Genomic DNA, 17,239 nt, shown 5'->3' with positions numbered 1-17,239 from the left:
CGATTTAGTTCATCTTTGAACAGATTCCAGTCTGAGGCGGGGTCAGAGTGGTCAGAATCAGCGAATTTCTTTCCAAACTCCGCTGGGTCCCTTTTGAAATCATCCCAATTTGCTTTGCTAAAGCATTTTATTGACCTTTTGGGCTGGAGGGGACGGCCTTTCTTTATGTTGATTTCATGGAAGACAATGTCGTGGTCAGATTTACCTAGACTAGGGATTGTTTTAGTACATTGAACTAGGGAAGAGAAGTTAGTGAGGAACAGGTCCAGAATATTCTCATTTCTGGTTGGGATCTTGACCATTTGCTGTAGATTAAAGAAATTTATCCTATCAACGAAGTCCTCATACATTTCCTTGAATCTGCATTTGGACTTGGGGGCCTCAGATGACCAATCTATATCAGGTAGATTGAAGTCACCGAGTAACCGAATTGTACTATCTTGGGGTACTTTAGAAAGGGATGACCATAACTCTGTGAGGGAGTCCTCATCATTTTCGTGGGGCTTATAGTATGTGCCAATGTATATATCCTTGGCCCCTTTGATAGTAATTTTCGCCCAGGACAGGTTGCAGTTGGTTTTCAGTTCAGGTTGTTCTTGAGAAATGAGGTGTTTTGAGATTGCACTAAGGACACCTCCGCCCTGGCCTGAGGTTCTATCATCCCTGAAAACCTGGAAGTTTAGGTCCTTGGGAAAGATTTCAGAGGTTTGGATATCTGGTTTCAACTAGATTTCCGTACAAGAGATAATATCTGGTTTGACCTGTTGTATTAATTGATGGAGATCTGGGATTTTACTTTTTATGGACCTACAGTTAATATTAAGAATGGTTATTCTCTCGCTTTTGTCATGTTTGACTTTGGAGGGTTTTTTGACCTTTGTTTTGGGAGTAGAAGTATCTTTTGGGGAGGGTTTGAAATTTGGGGTATCTGAGAGTGACCTAATTGACCGATCTGGTCGGTGACTCGCATCTAAAATGGTAGAACTATAATCTAATTGGAAGTATTTGTTACTATCATTAAGGGAGTCAACGGATTCAATTAGGGAGTAGGAATAGTTTGCCTGTTCACAGTATTGACAGTGCCAGGCAAACCTTGAGTCAGAAAGACGATCATACGTGCTGTCTCCGATACCTTGACAGTCTGTGTGGTACCATTGTTCACAGGTGTCGCACAGAATGCCCTTCTGCGTCCAAGTGACTTTCTCTTCACAGTGACCACATAAGTATTGCGATTTGGAAGTACTGGGTCCAGGATTTAGTTCAATATCTGGGCATTGACAGACCAACAAGCAGTGTAAAAATACCAGGGTCGTTTTACCTAGGACAGGCCTACTCCTGCCCTTAACAGATCTAATGGCGTGGATGACAATGGCATTCTTGGTTTGGGCTCTCATTGACAAACCTGTAATATTGCTGGTGCTGACCAAGTCTGGGATCTGGTACTGTGCTGTTAACCTAAAACCAAGAATGATTATGAATAAGAACATGAGGGTTATGAAAAGTCTCATGTTTGGTTCAGCGGAAGTTACCTGGATCAGTCAGTGGGTAAACAGTACTGGCAGGAACTGTATAAAAACAGACACGATGTCTGTAATTAAAGACAACCCGGTGTTGTACCCTGGAAAGTCCTCAAAACTAATTGTTTACCCGAATTGAGTATTACTCGGATAAACCGGAAGTGACTGAAAAAAAGTTACAACCGGAAGTACTACCTAAAATTCCACAGAATTCCTAAAACTAACAGAACGATGTAAATTAGTAGGTATGTTATATTGGGCGATTAATTGGGCACTGTTTTACCTGTTTACCAAAGAGAGAGAGTGATTTGGGCCCTGAAAAGAAGTGAAAAATTAGTTTTGTTGTGCCGGAAGAAAAAGACGGTGACTGCCCGACGCATGCGCAACGTGTAATAAAAGGCAAGATGTTATTTGTCCTCCATAAAACAGAGAAGATGTAATAAAACTCTATGGTCGCCGTTTAAAACAGAAAATAGAAATGAAATACAGACACCAATGAAAAAAAAGTTTTGTTGGAGACAGTTAAATAGTACAACTGTAACACGTCTCTCTTAGTATTGCTAGTCCGTTTATTTTCTTTCATTGGTGTCTGTATTTCATTTGTACATTTATACATTGATACCACACCTATTAAAATCCGTTCACTTTAGCTGTGTCTATCGCTCGCTAAACATTGCCTACTCGTGTATACTAATACAAAAAATGGTTGGAAAAAGGTCAGCGTACGCCGTTGAAATACGGCCCTATATTAAGAATCGTTGTATTCTTGGCATAGGGTGTAAAGACATTTTTGATGAAATATGTTCTGTTTATGGGCATAATGAAATATTTTTTCGACAGTTATTTGTTGGTTTAAAAAATTCAAATGTGGGTTAGTTTCAACAGAAGATGAATCACACGGCCGTCGGCCGAAAACAGCAACGTCTGCCAAGATGGTTGCTGGAGTGAAAGAAATTGTTGCTACTGATGCAAGATACACCACTAGGCAAATAGCTAGTATGGTCGGCATCTCATAAGAGCAGCTCATACAATTCTGAAACGTAATTTGAAAATGAGAAAGATCTGTGCTACATGGGTTCCCCATCTATTGACAGATGAGCAGAAAAAGGCACGCGTGCAATGCGCAAACTTGTTGTTTAAACAGTTTCCAAATTACAATGCACGATCTTTCGCAAATGTTGTCACAGGTGACGAGACATGGGTTCACTTTTGGCAAAAAACCATGCATTGCAAAGCGGACCATGAGTGTCAAGAAGGTAATGTATGCCATATTCTTCACAACTCAGGGTCCTGCCATTCAGGTTGCTGTACCTAAAGGCAAATCCGTAAATTCGAAGTTTAACAAGGCTAAAGTTCTTCGAAAACTGAAGAAATATTTCAAAACGTGAAGACCCGCAACTGGTTTGGCCAATGTCAGATTGCTACATGAAAATGCGTCACCACACAAGGCGTCTATTGTAGAAGACTTTCTGAAGCAGGAAAAGGTTGTTGTGCTCCCTCCATCACTCTTCTTATTCGCCTGACCTTGCCTCGTGTGACTTCTTTTTGTTCCCAAGGTTCAAAAATACCTTTCTGGTCGAAACTTTGTGCAGCGCAAACACCTCGGTTCTGCAATATTCCAGTGTCTTCATAGTATACCTAGAAAATACTACGAAAAAGGCTTCAACGATTGGATTAGAAGACTGAAATTTTGCAAATCTGTTGGAGGTGAATACTTCGAGGGGACCGAATAAAATTTTCATTGAAATCTATCAAGGATACATTTTTATGTGCTCAGATGCATTCATATTGAACAATCCTCATAAAGAGTCAACCCGCTTTTGGCATGCTGTTCAGTACCATTCGTGGAGGAGATAAATGTCCTTGAACTGGTTCTTGTTTTAACGAACTAATACTATTATTTACTTAATGATATTGTTCGATGTTCACCCTTGCTTTATGTTTTTGTGTTGATGTTTTTGACAATGTCCGCAAAAATATGTTAAATGTTAAGCGAGCATAAAAATAAATTATATATATTTAGTACAAGATATTAGAAATGGCGGGATCATTATAATGATATAAAACTCTCCAAATTTATTCATTGTTAGGCTTTAATGACTGTTTTTAAGACGGATAAGACTTCGCAAGTAAGACACAGAACGGTATCCACTTGATTGCGTTGCATAGCGACCCACTCGAAACGGCGTTGCATTAGGTTTCCGGCCGATTGTTCAGAAACAACCCTGAATAATTCTATGAAAATAAACACGCTTTGTTTTAAGAGGTAGCCCTTTACATAAAAATTGTTTTAACAGTTACTTGCTCCCGATAAACACTATATTTGAGGCGATATTGTCAAAAACTGTCAAAAATCTTCTTCCCCCGCCGGACTGTACAGAAGTGTTTGAATAAACGGCACAAATCTCAGCTAAATAGACACATGTGCTAAAATATAGACACATTTGCGCTCCAGGTGCACCCATCGGTTTCATTTGATTCGTTATTTAATGGGTAGAAATTCCTTTAAATCATACTTACAATTCCGGAATTTTGTAGTATCGGCCATATTTCTTCATCTGATCGGCGTAAAATTCACCGCTCAAACAACGTTGGAACCACTTGATCTGATAAAGCTATGGCCAGTGTGTGATGTGCATTTCACGTTTGGTGATGTGCATTTCACATTTCCTGCAGTAGATAAGTCAGTTAGTGATGTGCATTTCACGTTTGGTGATGTGCATTTCACATTTCGTGCAGTAGATAACTCAGTTGGTGATATGCTTAATGCTGCAAACTATGGTGTTCAAGTGTAATTAATTCAATTTTATGTCTGATAATTTTTAAGATGAATTACACCTATTTTGTGTTTAACGAAGATTTCCTTCAAAAACCCCAGACCCAGGGACGTTAGAATGACGCCCATATAGTCGGTGTAAATATAATATTCCTTCTGCCTAATTAGTCCGCTACAGCACGACATTGTAAATGCACATCACGAAATGAGAAATGCTCATCACGAACTGACTTATCTACTGCACGACATTTAAATGCACATCACGGAATGTGAAATGCTCATCAAGAACTGACTTATCTACTGCTCGACATTTAAATGCACATCACGGAATGTGAAATGCTCATCAAGAACTGACTTATCTACCGCACGACATTGTAAGTCAGTCAAAAAAATGTAAATGCTCATCATGAACTGACTTATCTAATGCACGATATTGTAAATGAACACAAAGAAGTGTGAAATGCTCATCACGAATTGCCTTATCTACTGCACGACATTTAAATGCACAACACGGAATGTGAAATGCTCATCACAACCTGACTTATCTAATGCACGATATTGTAAATGCACACCACGAAATAAGAAATGCTCATCACGGACTGACCTATCTACTGCACGATATTGTAAGTGAACATCACGAAATGTGAAAGGCTAATAAAGAACACACATATCTATTACACGACATTGTAAATGTATACCACGAAATAAGAAATGCTCATCACGGACTGACTTATCTAATGCACGATATTGTAAACGCACACCACGAAATGTGAAATGCTCATCACGAACTGATTTATCTACTGCGCGATATTGTAAGTGCACATCACGAAATGTGAAATGCTCATCACGAACTGACTTATCTTCTGCACGACATTGTAAATGCACACTACGAAATGTTAAATGCTCATCACGAACTGACTTATCTTCTGCACGACATTGTAAATGCACACTACGAAATGTTAAATGCTCATCACGAACTGACTTATCTACAGCAGGATATTGTAAGTGCACATCACGAAATGTTAAATGCTCATCACGAACTGATTTATCTACTGCGCGACATTGTAAGTGCACATCACGAAATGTGAAATGCTCATCACGAACTGACTTATCTTCTGCACGACATTGTAAATGCACACTACGAAATGTTAAATGCTCATCACGAACTGACTTATCTACAGCACGACATTGTAAATGCACATCACGAAATGTGAAATGCTCTTCACGAACTGACGTATCTACTGTGACGCATTGGCCGAGAGAGCTAAGTCGTTTTCATACGGAGGCGAAGGCCCCTGGTTCAAATACTGGCTACTCCCATCGCAGTGTGTCCTCGGGCAAGGCACTTTATCACGATTGCTTCAGTCGATCCAGTTGTAAATGGGTACCAGCAAATTGCTGGGGGTAAGGTATAATTGGTTTTTAACTTTCTTGATATAGAGTCGCTAAAAAGTTCTACAGAGCTTATGTTAATTGTTCCACAAAGCGACGGTAAATAAAATTTACCTTTACCTTTTCCTTTACTATATTGTAAGTGCACATAACGAAATGTGAAATGCTCATCACGAACTGACTTATCTACTGCACGACATTGTAAATTTTCATCACGAAATGAGAAATGCTCATCACGAACTGACTTATCTACTGCACGACATTGTAAGTGAACATAACGAAATGTGAAATGCTCATCACGAACTAACTTATCTACCGCACGACATTGTAAATGCACATAACGAAATGTGAAAAGCTCATCACGAGCTGACCTATCTACTGAACGATCTTGTAAGTGCACATAACGAAATGTGAAATGTTCATCACGAACTGACTTATCTACAGCACGACATTGTAAGTGCACATAACGAAATTTGAAATGCTCGTCACGAACTGACTTATCTACTGCACGACATTGTAAATGCATATCACGAAATAAGAAATGCTCATCACGAACTGATTCATCTACTGCGCGATATTGTAAGTGCACATCACGAAATGTGAAATGCTCATCACGAACTGACTTATCTTCTGCACGACATTGTAAATTCTCTTCACGAAATGAGAAATGCTCATCACGAACTAACTTATCTACTGCACGACATTGTAAGTGCACATCACGAAATGTTAAATACCTATCACGAACTGACATATCTACTGCACGACATTGTAAATGCATATCACGAAATGAGAAGTGCTCATCACTAACTGACTTATCTACGGCGTGACATTGTGAATTCTCATCACGAAATGATACGTGAAGAGAAAAACGTATAGTTACATGTTTGTGGTATAAATTCAGATATATTCTTTGCGTTTTTGAATATTGTGTAATTTGAGTAACCACTAATTGAACGAGTTTACAACTACTAGGTTATTATTGATTTATCGATCATAACCGTGAACAATTTTGGTAAAAATACAATGTAAAGTAACGATTTGTGAATCATAAGAAGGTGAATTATGACAATCGATCCCAGTAGTTTACTATTACATAAAAATATACGATTTAAATCTTAAACAGGTCGAAATTTCAGACTGTAGAAAATAGGATTAATCATTAGATGATATATGTACTGACCTGCGAGGATGAGAAAACTAAGGTCTGTTGTTTTTTTGTTTTTTTTCTTCTTGTTTTTTTTTCATCTTATTTACTCTCAGATTGTTCCTTTTTGCAGTAATCTTAATTTCAGATATTTAAGACTGGTATACTTTTTATGTTATCATTAACATTAACTCTTCATGATATGGTTTCGTATAATTTACACAAATACATCCCTATGGAATGGGCAATGGTATAGCTCTTTGCGTTGTAAGGAATTTTCTCACGTATCTTATACACGTTTTATATGAATCGTTCAGTAACAATTATAAATATCGCCCCCTTAAAGCAAAAAGGTACCATGTGCCGATTATTAAAGAAGGTTAAGGCACCTTTTTGCATTAAGGAGGCGGTATATACGACTCATAAATGCGAAAATAGGCCATATATATGGAAACGTTAAAGGGCATCCACATGCTAGAAAAGATGTTGCAGTTCTAGACTTAAATTTGTGCATTTGTTTTTTGTCAACTTGATAAGAAAGTTCTGAACAAATGAACCGGTATGTTTCTTGACAAAACAGATCTGTCTTGTCGACTTCCGTTTTGTCGAAAAGAAGAAAATATTTATACAATTTGCAATGGTCTTATCAAGAAGTCAGAAACCGTAAAAATTTACGATAGTCGAGATATGTATCTAGATATGATACGAAAAGCACACACGTGTTAAAAGTACATGGCCACCGTTCTAAAAGGCGGGAAACCATGTTTGATTCATGGAGAGAATATGCAGGCTATTATTTGCCTATTCTATCTGTTTGTCCGTCCGTCTGTCTGTCTGTCTATCTGTCAGTAATAAAAGGTGGATTCTGCCATTACTTTTAAATAAGAGATTTTTCCTTGAATACTGTTTATAGATAGAAGGAAATATGAACATCATTTTATTTTATGCATTTGTTTCTTTTTTGACTTCGTGTCTGCCTGTTTATCTGTCTGTCCTTCAGTCACAAAAGGTTGATCTCACTTTAAACTTTAAAAGTACAAGAGATTTATTTAGGAAACATTGTGTATCGATGGCAGGAAATTTGGAGAATATGTAGGTCCTTGTATTTGGTTAGAATATATCTTAAAACAAAAGTGCAATATAGAGTATATGCAGGCCATTTTATTTTCTTTTGTTGATACATATAACATTGTGGGTGCAATAGCAACAAAAATCTGATTCTGGTAGGGGACTTTAATTGCTCGGCAATAGTCTAACGGTGACTTGTTTAATTTAATTTAACTTTTTATGCCTTAGTATCCTTACTAAACCGTTGAGAACTGCAACATCTTTTCTCATAAGTGGAGGTTTCTGCTTTTTGACAAAATAGAAGTCGACAATATAGATTTATGCAGGCTTAATGTGTAAAAGTAGGACGAGGTCGTATACTGAATGGAATTTTATGATTGAGTTATCGACTTTCCTTCAGTTTAGTAAAGTGTATTTAAAATCAAGTATTGCGCTAGGGTATTGATACAAATCATTAAGTGTTATATGACACTGTATTGGGACTCAGTGTTATAATCATTTCTATAGTCTTTTTGGAGCATAGAAGCCATTTTATTATACCTCGAATAAAACTTGAATACTATATTATTTGATATCTCAGGCACAAAATCGCATTTTTTTTTTTTTTTTTTTGGTTTTCTACTCATGTGATATCATTAATTTCATATCGCATGCGTAACAGCTTATTTTTCATATTTTCCGTTGGGTAATACAACTTTTAGCAATAAAATATGATTAAAAATAACATTTTTGTTTCCAATAAATGTTTAGATTATTTATGTGTTTTTCGATTCAATAAAATAAATATTGCAGAGGTTGATATGAAAATGTTCACACCTCGAAATTTGACTATAGACCACGACAGTAAAGTTGTTATGCGGCTGGTAGCTGATAGATGATCATTTGAATAACCAACTTCATACCAGTTGCCAGTTGTTTATTCAAAATTTATCGGCAAGTTCGTTTACTTTTTAAAGTCAAAATAAAGCACAATGTAGCAAATGGTATCCGTTCGGGTGTTAAGTTTCATCAGTTTTAATTTCGCACGAATATCCAACTGCTTACTAGAAGGTAATTTCAGAAAATATTTTTCTGTTACAATTTACCGACTAATTCAATTAAAAGAAGTGTACCTATGCTGACTATATAAGAAATTAGGTATTGCGAACAAACTTGATATTTGAGCAGCTTGCATATAGACCATTGTATTTTGGAGTGATTGGGGCAAAGTCGTTATTCCTTAAAGCAGAAATACGAATTTTGCTCAATAACTTTTTTTTTATAAATTAGGTGCTTTTACTGAAAACAGGTACACAGGTTCAGCTTCATAATTTCAGCAAAGATGTGATATTGACATCCATTTTGTAAAATATTTCACCTTTTTTGGTGGACAGAAAATGAAGCATAAAATTGGTCTGCGGGAAGCGGGAAGTACCAGTTCACTATATTTGTTTGTTTCTTTTTGGTGTTACTATATACCCCTCTACGGGAAGTACCAGTTCACTATATTTGTTTCTTTTTGGTGTTACTATATACCCCTCTACGGGAAGTACCAGTTCACTATATTTGTTTCTTTTTGGTGTTACTATATACCCTGTATTATTATTAGTAGTATTAGGGATATTACGGATATTAAATGTTTACTTAAACAACTGTGCGCAATAAAAACTGCTGTTTAATCCACCTTTTATGTAACAAAATCTTGCCTTGATTTCTCTATGCCATTGATATTATACGTAATTTTAAGGAATTTCAAGGACTTTATTGGCAAAACGTTTGTAGGGTATTTAAGTTAGCATAAAAGCAACGTTTTCATACAAAAATATAGATTCTGAATTTCTTTATTTCCAAATTATGGTTTTGCCCGATGATTTACTCACGAAAGATACATGCTTTGATTTGATATTTGATATAATTACAGAAACTGCGGCTTAAAAATTTTAAAAGTTCCTACTGCCACCATCGAAGACCTTTAAGGTAATGTATAGTTGATATCTGGATCTTGGTTAATAAAGTCGAAATTCACGAAAAACTCTGTTACGGACAGTAGTCGGCAACACCTTGGATCATTTTATAAATGTATTATTTGTCATCTCATTGTATTCTGACACTAGTGACAGACGTACATATGAGAGTATTTCAAATTACTTTAGTTAATAATAAATTAGACATATACATAAAAATGTACATAAACAGTGTAACTATCAATCAGAATACTGGATTTTTGTTCAATTTTCGCATGCTCACCTTAGTACACATCTACTTGGAAACTATCCTCAGTACATAATACGGCCATCCCCAGTACAGTAAGGTAAACATTTGTAAGAGTTTATTTTTAACAGTTTAACAGTTACATGGCTAGTTTTTTCAACAAAAATAGTTTGGCCACTGCTTGCAAACTCACGATTCTGAAGTTTTAATTATTCAAAATATCTTATATAAATAACACTACTGGTCGAAATTCTATGAATTCTATGAATTTCGAAGTGATCATATCAGATTAGAAGTAACATTTTTTCAAAGTCTGCTTACCCGTAGGCATTTTACAATACACCATAGCCTAACTTAATGTAGTTCTGCACGTTTGATTAAACGAAAGTAATGGCGAAATGTCATTTATCCGGAAAACGTAGGATAAAGCCTGGATTCAGCGCAAGGCAACGGAAATCATTTTATTAATAAATTGCAACAGGTAACTAATTTTATTACATTACAACAACGTTACTATCTTTCTAAAGCTAAAATATGATATTATAACATCGTTAAATGATTACAAATCATGTCTTAAAATCAGCTCGAAATGTGCGGATCTCTTTAATCATGTGCAAAACATCTCGAACACAAGCCCAAGGCCCTGTACATTTTATTTCACCATGATATTAAAAGTTATATGTTTTTTTCTGCGACTGTGAGTGAGAAGTTTCATTAAAATTTACATTGTAGAAAGAATTCTATTCACGAAAATGTTATCAAATTGGTAATTTTCCCATAGACTTTTATTCTGAAAATTTTTGTTTGGTCATCTTTTTTTTCAAATAAGTCTAGCAAAACATCGAACACACGACCATACCTTTTTAATTTACCGAAATTTCTGAGTATATTCTGGATTTTTGAAAAATCAGGTTTTAATCAAATTCTACATTGTAGAAAAATTTTGATCCGAACATGCAGAACTACCTAAAGCATTAACGTATTGGTTGAAACACTGTGTTTTATTGCGGATACGGAAGATAAATGTTAAAACAGCAAGATCTTACCTCTGGTGAAAAATGACAGCACATCTGTATGTTTACTTATCACTTTCAGAGCTATATTCGTTGTCCGTTTCCCAACCTTGTTAAATTCATTCGTAGCTTTAAAAATAATTGCTTGTCTTTATGTATTTTTTTCAGGAAGTGTGTACGTGTTCTCCTGTGTTTTTTATTCATTTGTACGACAATTGTTATGATGGACTTTCCGAATAGAGCCAAAAATACAATTAACCCATGGAAGCACACAGCAGGAGAAGACTTCCACGAAAATCTGACATTTAATCGAACTAAAACAACAAAAGTATTTGACATTAATGCCATCCGTCCGCATTCTGTAGAATGTGAAGATCGTAAATCTGGAAAATTTCGATTGTCAGCCAAGGAGCTCCCGTTGACGGCACTTGCTTCTCCCAACAGATCAGGAAATGCCTGGTTACGTCATTTATTACAGATGGCCACAGGTAAGAAATTGCGCATGTAAACGTTTGTAAAATTTGTAAATTTATGCATACATGATTTGTTAAAAAATATGTGTCAATCAGTTTAACTCAACAAAATACACTTATAACTGTTTTTATAGTTATGATTTCTTTTTACTAACTTCTAAATGAGTCGCTTTTACCAAACTGAAATGACTGAAATCCTTTTTTTAAAGGTACTGGAACGTCGTCGATATACTGTGACCGTGAACTGCACCGGAAGGGTTTTCCATTTGAATGCGATCATACAAACCATAGCAGAATGCTTGTTGTGAAAACACACGAACCTTGTCCACCTCTGCTACCTCAGAAGGGGAAAAAAGTGGTTCAGAAGCCTAGATTGAAAAATCCTCCATTTTATAGGGCTGTTATAATTATTCGGGATCCATACAAGATCCTTGTCGGCAATATGCACAAAAGCCATTTACAAGTTTTCAAAGAAGAGAAATATTTCAAGGAGAACAGCGGTATACAGTTTTCACTTAACGTTTTGCCTGCTAAATTTCTAAAATGGACTGATCCATCATTCAATGTGGGCAGAACCATTTATTATTAGAAGGGATATTCAATGAAAGTTTACTAACCGAATAGCGAACAGTGCAGACCATAATCAGGCCCGTGCAGTCTGATCTTGGTCTGCACTGGTAGGAAAGTCAGAATCACATTCCAGTTAAAGTGAATAGTCGTGTAGAGCAAAACAAAGTTGCATTATAACTGTATTTCTTACAGTTTTGATAAAATTGCCTCACTTAATTATCAGCTATAGACACGTGACATGATTTGTTTGTTTGTTTTTCTTTTTGTCGGGGGTTGTGGCGGGAGTGGATGTTAACGCCGTTTTTCACAGTATTTAAGTACATGACATGATATCCCATCTAGTCTTATTAAACTGATACCGGGCTGAACAGTCCTAGTTCTATCCTCTTAATGCTGAGCGTCAAGCGAGGAAGCTACTAGAACCATTTTTTTTTCACGGCCAGGGAGCGGACCCACGACCTTTCACAGTCGAAGCGGGCGCTCTACCACTAGGCTACCGAAGCAGTTTAGAAAATAAGCAACTAAAATAATTTATGGACGTATTCTAACACTGAAGAAATTTAAAAGTAGGGCTTACCTATAGATTTGAAAGTATTCGTTTTTAGAAGATTTTTCTAATGTGTATATTTACCTTAAACTCATTGAATAAGGGTATCAAGACGGTAACTTTTTGTGCTGCATGAAATGTGACTTACACTCGTGAAGCTGATATTCGTATTTGTTTTATTCTGATATACAGAGATTCGGTCGTCTGTAAAAAATATCGAATATCCGTGAAAGCTGTGATATCGATAAAGGATAAATAATATGGCTTTAAAATGAAATTGCTAAAATTGCTTTTATTCTGTAAAACTCATACATTAGTGGCGATGACGTTATTAAAAACGTCAGCGTGTTGTTAACAAAAGTGGGTCACTCGATCGTAGCCTGTTCGTTTTATTAACGCTGATTCTAGCATAAAATTGATGTTCTTGTCACTTTTCGGGGGTGTTTTAACAGGAGATAAAACGCGTGTAAACAGAGAGATTCTCGCGCTCTCGTGCTGTTAAAACACCCTTTTTTATATATACGCGTTCCGTGGCAAAGCGAAAAGGTCATTCGGTCCCAAAACGGATAATTCAAAAAGAAGTGACGTCAACGTAAAAAAATCAAACATTCCCGCGCATTTCGTTAAAATTTAATGACGTTGAGTGACAATGTATTCATTTATCAGTTATTACGCCTTTTATGCTAGAATAGCGTCAGCGCATGTTCATTTCGTGTTAAAACAGCTTCAGAAACCCTCGGGTAACGTTGGTACCCTCGCCGTAGCGGGCTTGGGTACCAACCAGTTCCTAGAGATTCTGCAGATGTTGTAACATGAAACAACATGTGTAATCCCTACATTATGACGTAACTAAATAACAGGATAGTGTTTGAGCCTGTCGCATTACAGTGCCTCAAACAAGATTTTGGATACGCCTACCTTTTACAAAAAAAATAAAAGTCGAGTACGATTCTAATAAAAAATGCTCAATTTTGAAAAGTAATGTTTGAAGGAGATGATTGTCGTCTTAAACATGTAATAAACGTTGATTTGTTTTTGTAAATGCACCTTGTGAATTTTGTATGAAATGAACTAAAACACCAATCAGCACTAAGGAATCAGGTATAATGAATACTCATAACTGAACACCAAAACATAATTATGTATACAAAAATCACGTGACCAAGAATAGGCTGGAGAGAGAAATAAAATCTTATTTGACTTTCTCGGTGAAATAAGACTTTTCAATTCTTGATATGGAAATAAAAGTTACAAAAAAAGGATTACATATTGAAAGAGTTTGTAAATGGTGGTTTGAAAATGGTATTGGTAACAATACTGGCGCAAATGAATGAATGGGCATAGTTATTTCCATATTTTCATAGCATACAATGTAAACAAAGAAAAAAGTAGTTTTACAGGTGGATAACTACATTTAAGCAAAATTTGTATATTCTTTATATTTTCTGTTAGAGTTTTATTTAAAGAACAAAAAAGGGCAATTAAACAGAGTAAGGTTCCTATTAGAAATGAATGTTGTATTACTTTTTGTGAAATTTTGAAATTGCCTTTCTTTGATACGAAAGCATATTAAAGGGGGACTATTTTATTTGATTTCAGTATAATTCCTAGTTCTACATTTGCATTTGCTACACATTTCTGACCCGAAAGGCAAGTTTTAAAACATCGTATTTCTTTCATATACATTTATTTCCAATGTATTTTGGTTGAACAGCCAAGATAGGTAAAGGAAGGAAATGATAATTTTACGAACTTGAAATTCTTGTTAAATTTCGACAGTCAGAAAGACAAAATTTGATATCAAGTTTCAAGGTGTTATGGATAACTTTTTCACTCCCGGCGATGGGGTATAAGCGGGTATCCATGGTTACCAATAATTTAAAGAATATTTCAAATACTGCCGTAGGTTTCATGCATCTTACTCACAATAAGCAGCACTATGTTCATGCCAGTTGCGACAAGATTTTGTAAAGTCTTAAAGATTTTAGAGCAAAATTCAACGAATTTATCGAACAACCCTCGTATTTCGGCAAAATATATAGTTTTTCATTTAGATCTTTTGCAAATATAAATTAATAGTTTTATATTCATATCAGTCCTTAGGCGCAAAGTACGTTTATCTAATTATACTTATGTTAAAATGACTATATCTTAGCTGGACAACCAGGATAGAAAAATCAAATTTCAAAAAAATCAATCATGTATTAAGCATTCTGTGAACACAGATCTGTATAAACGATTAGTCGCTATAGTTTCGAACAAATTCCTTGCTTGGCAAAATCTGATTAACACTTTTAACTTTAATTAGTAAGAAATGTTAGAATTAGACTCCCGGCGGAATGTTACGAGTTTAATGTACTGCTCGCTAAAAAAAGGTCGATACCGGGTATTATAAAAAAAAAATACGCATAATTTATGATATAAAAACTGAAGAGAACTGCTTATCAAGAGACTATTTTGTATTAAGTTTATATTTTTTGAAAACATAGCAAGAATAAGATCATTTTGCAATATGAAAGAGTTTTCCTTACTACTTCACTTCAAGGAAAATATCACTGTTTATATTTCAGAATGGCGAAGTGCACTACCAGATCTGTTAAATTGGTGGAATCATCACAATGACTACTGGTTAACAAAATTCCGTGGACCAGTTTATCCGCTGCTTTATTCAAAGTTGTTGATAGATACAGAAAATGAACTTAAAAAACTGCTAAAATTTCTGAATGTCACCTACACTGAGTCAGATATCAGGTGTGCAATGGATAACAAGGAGGGACAATTCCACCGAAACCAAACCGTTTGGACAAGAATAAAAGACATTACTGGATTGTTTGATAATACTTTGAAGAAAGAAATTGATGCTAGTGTAAAAGTAGTGTCTGAACTTTTGAACACTAAGTACGGTATTGAGTGGTTGGATGAAAATCATAGAGTTAGGAGATAGAAATACATTTAAGAGAGTATTTGTCAGTATGCAGTGTACACTGAGGCTTAAGTGACATTACATGCGTAGCTGTTTTCTTATTCATATAGTCCGTACGTTCATCAATAAGAAAATAAGCGCTGCTATTGATAAGTGTTAATAGCTATTAATTTAACTATCGAACCAATGGTTAATCCCCAGTAGTGAATTCATGTATACTCGACTCAGAGGTGACATAGCGGACGATGACAGTATCTCTACTGCTGAAAGCTGTCACCAGGAATAAGGTTTTGCATCGTGTAGAAAACTGCCTCGCTGATATCACCTCGTGGATACATTGCAACATACTGCATCTTAATTTGTAAATAAAACTGAAATACTGGTCTTCGCATCAAAGCATAGATTCAGACACAGTTATAACCAGGAGCTTAAGCTGATGCACGCCTCTGCCGAAAATATCCAGGTCACAAGAAGTGTAGGAATATTTGAGTGTAGGACTTGAATGAATGATCAAATTATATAATTTAGCAATAAATGCTGAACAGTCATACTTCTTAATGTATCTAAACAATTATTGTTATATCAAGTTTGTACCCAATTTCCAACTTCAGAGCTTTCATTTGAAAACAATTATGTAGAAAACATTGAACCAAGAGAGGAAAGAAATCCATACATATTTAAGACAGAGTAACGTCCTCTAGTAGATCTATCTTTCCATTTCTTATGATGTTATAACGTATGCAAGATCATTTTCATATTGATAATGTTTGATAACTCTTGGTTATATTCTTAGAATACTGTAAGAGAAGTTATTCGGACTGTGTTCGCATCAGTATTGCCAAATATAAATCATTCTGTACAATTCCAAAGGCAAAGTCTCCCAACTATGGCATGGTATAAAATTATGTTTATCCCGACTGTTCTTTTTGTAATGGTAATCATCTGGACGCAGTTGTTCGAAATTTTAACAGGTGATTAAGCTAACACTCGATTAAATTTAAGGGTTTTAGAAAACTTAGAAAAACAAATGTATGGTTTAAGGATCATTAATACTAAAATGCCTTTACAATAAAATCAAAACATCATACTAGTGTTTCACACCAAACGTAGTATTTTGAATCAAAAATCAACCGACGGTTAGATTAACAGCCAGTTAAAGTTTCTAAAAAGAATCCTAGCTAGATGCTTCAGAAACTGTATGAGAAATTCTCTGGACAAGAGCGTTCTCTAAAATCTCTAAAACCAGTCATACATATATCTCCTGACAAATTCACTTAAAACAAAACTTTCAGCAGTTTAAGCTAGGTCAGTCCAAACTGTGCAAGTTATCTGGACAAATATTTCGGGACCATGGGACTGTCGGGCGGACAAGGCGGCAGATATATGCCTCCATCCGAAAAATGTCCGGGGAACATAAAAGTACGAATTGTTGGTTTTATGATAATAGGAACGATCTGTTTAAGGAATGTCGGGGCTGTTTCAGACCTCGATACGTGTCAACTCTTCGTATCGGTCCGGATAAATACAATTACGCAAAATTGTCACAATAGACGGTATTTTAACAGGAATTAAAGAGCTTCCAGCTAAAGGATTTTTAGGGCAGATCTAGACAGACTGGACAAAAGT

The 17,239-nt window shown here is 35.6% G+C and overlaps 1 protein-coding gene across 4 annotated transcripts; it reads left to right on the top strand.

The window, feature by feature from the left end:
• Positions 1-6,748: 6,748 nt before the first annotated feature.
• LOC123532633 (WSCD family member GA21586-like) lies at positions 6,749-16,164 on the top strand. 4 transcript variants are annotated; one of them, XM_045314108.2, is made up of 5 exons: positions 6,762-6,887; positions 9,798-9,853; positions 11,269-11,588; positions 11,783-12,073; positions 15,261-16,162. In XM_045314108.2, the coding sequence occupies exons 1-5, from the start codon at positions 6,849-6,851 to the stop codon at positions 15,632-15,634; spliced, it is 1,080 nt and encodes a 359-aa protein (XP_045170043.2). In that variant the 5' UTR covers positions 6,762-6,848; the 3' UTR covers positions 15,635-16,162. The 4 variants fall into 4 exon arrangements, with proteins under 4 accessions (XP_045170050.2, XP_045170043.2, XP_053408225.1 ...); XM_045314115.2 differs by lacking the exon at positions 9,798-9,853 and having other exon boundaries at positions 6,749-6,887; positions 15,261-16,164; XM_053552250.1 differs by lacking the exon at positions 6,762-6,887 and having other exon boundaries at positions 11,273-11,588.
• The last annotated feature ends 1,075 nt before the right edge of the window (positions 16,165-17,239 follow it).

This window comes from Mercenaria mercenaria, chromosome 1 (assembly GCF_021730395.1).
Source record: "Mercenaria mercenaria strain notata chromosome 1, MADL_Memer_1, whole genome shotgun sequence".
NCBI lineage: Eukaryota > Metazoa > Mollusca > Bivalvia > Venerida > Veneridae > Mercenaria > Mercenaria mercenaria.
The sequence above is the reverse complement of the archived record's forward strand: the minus strand, read 5'-3'. Positions and strand labels throughout refer to the sequence as shown.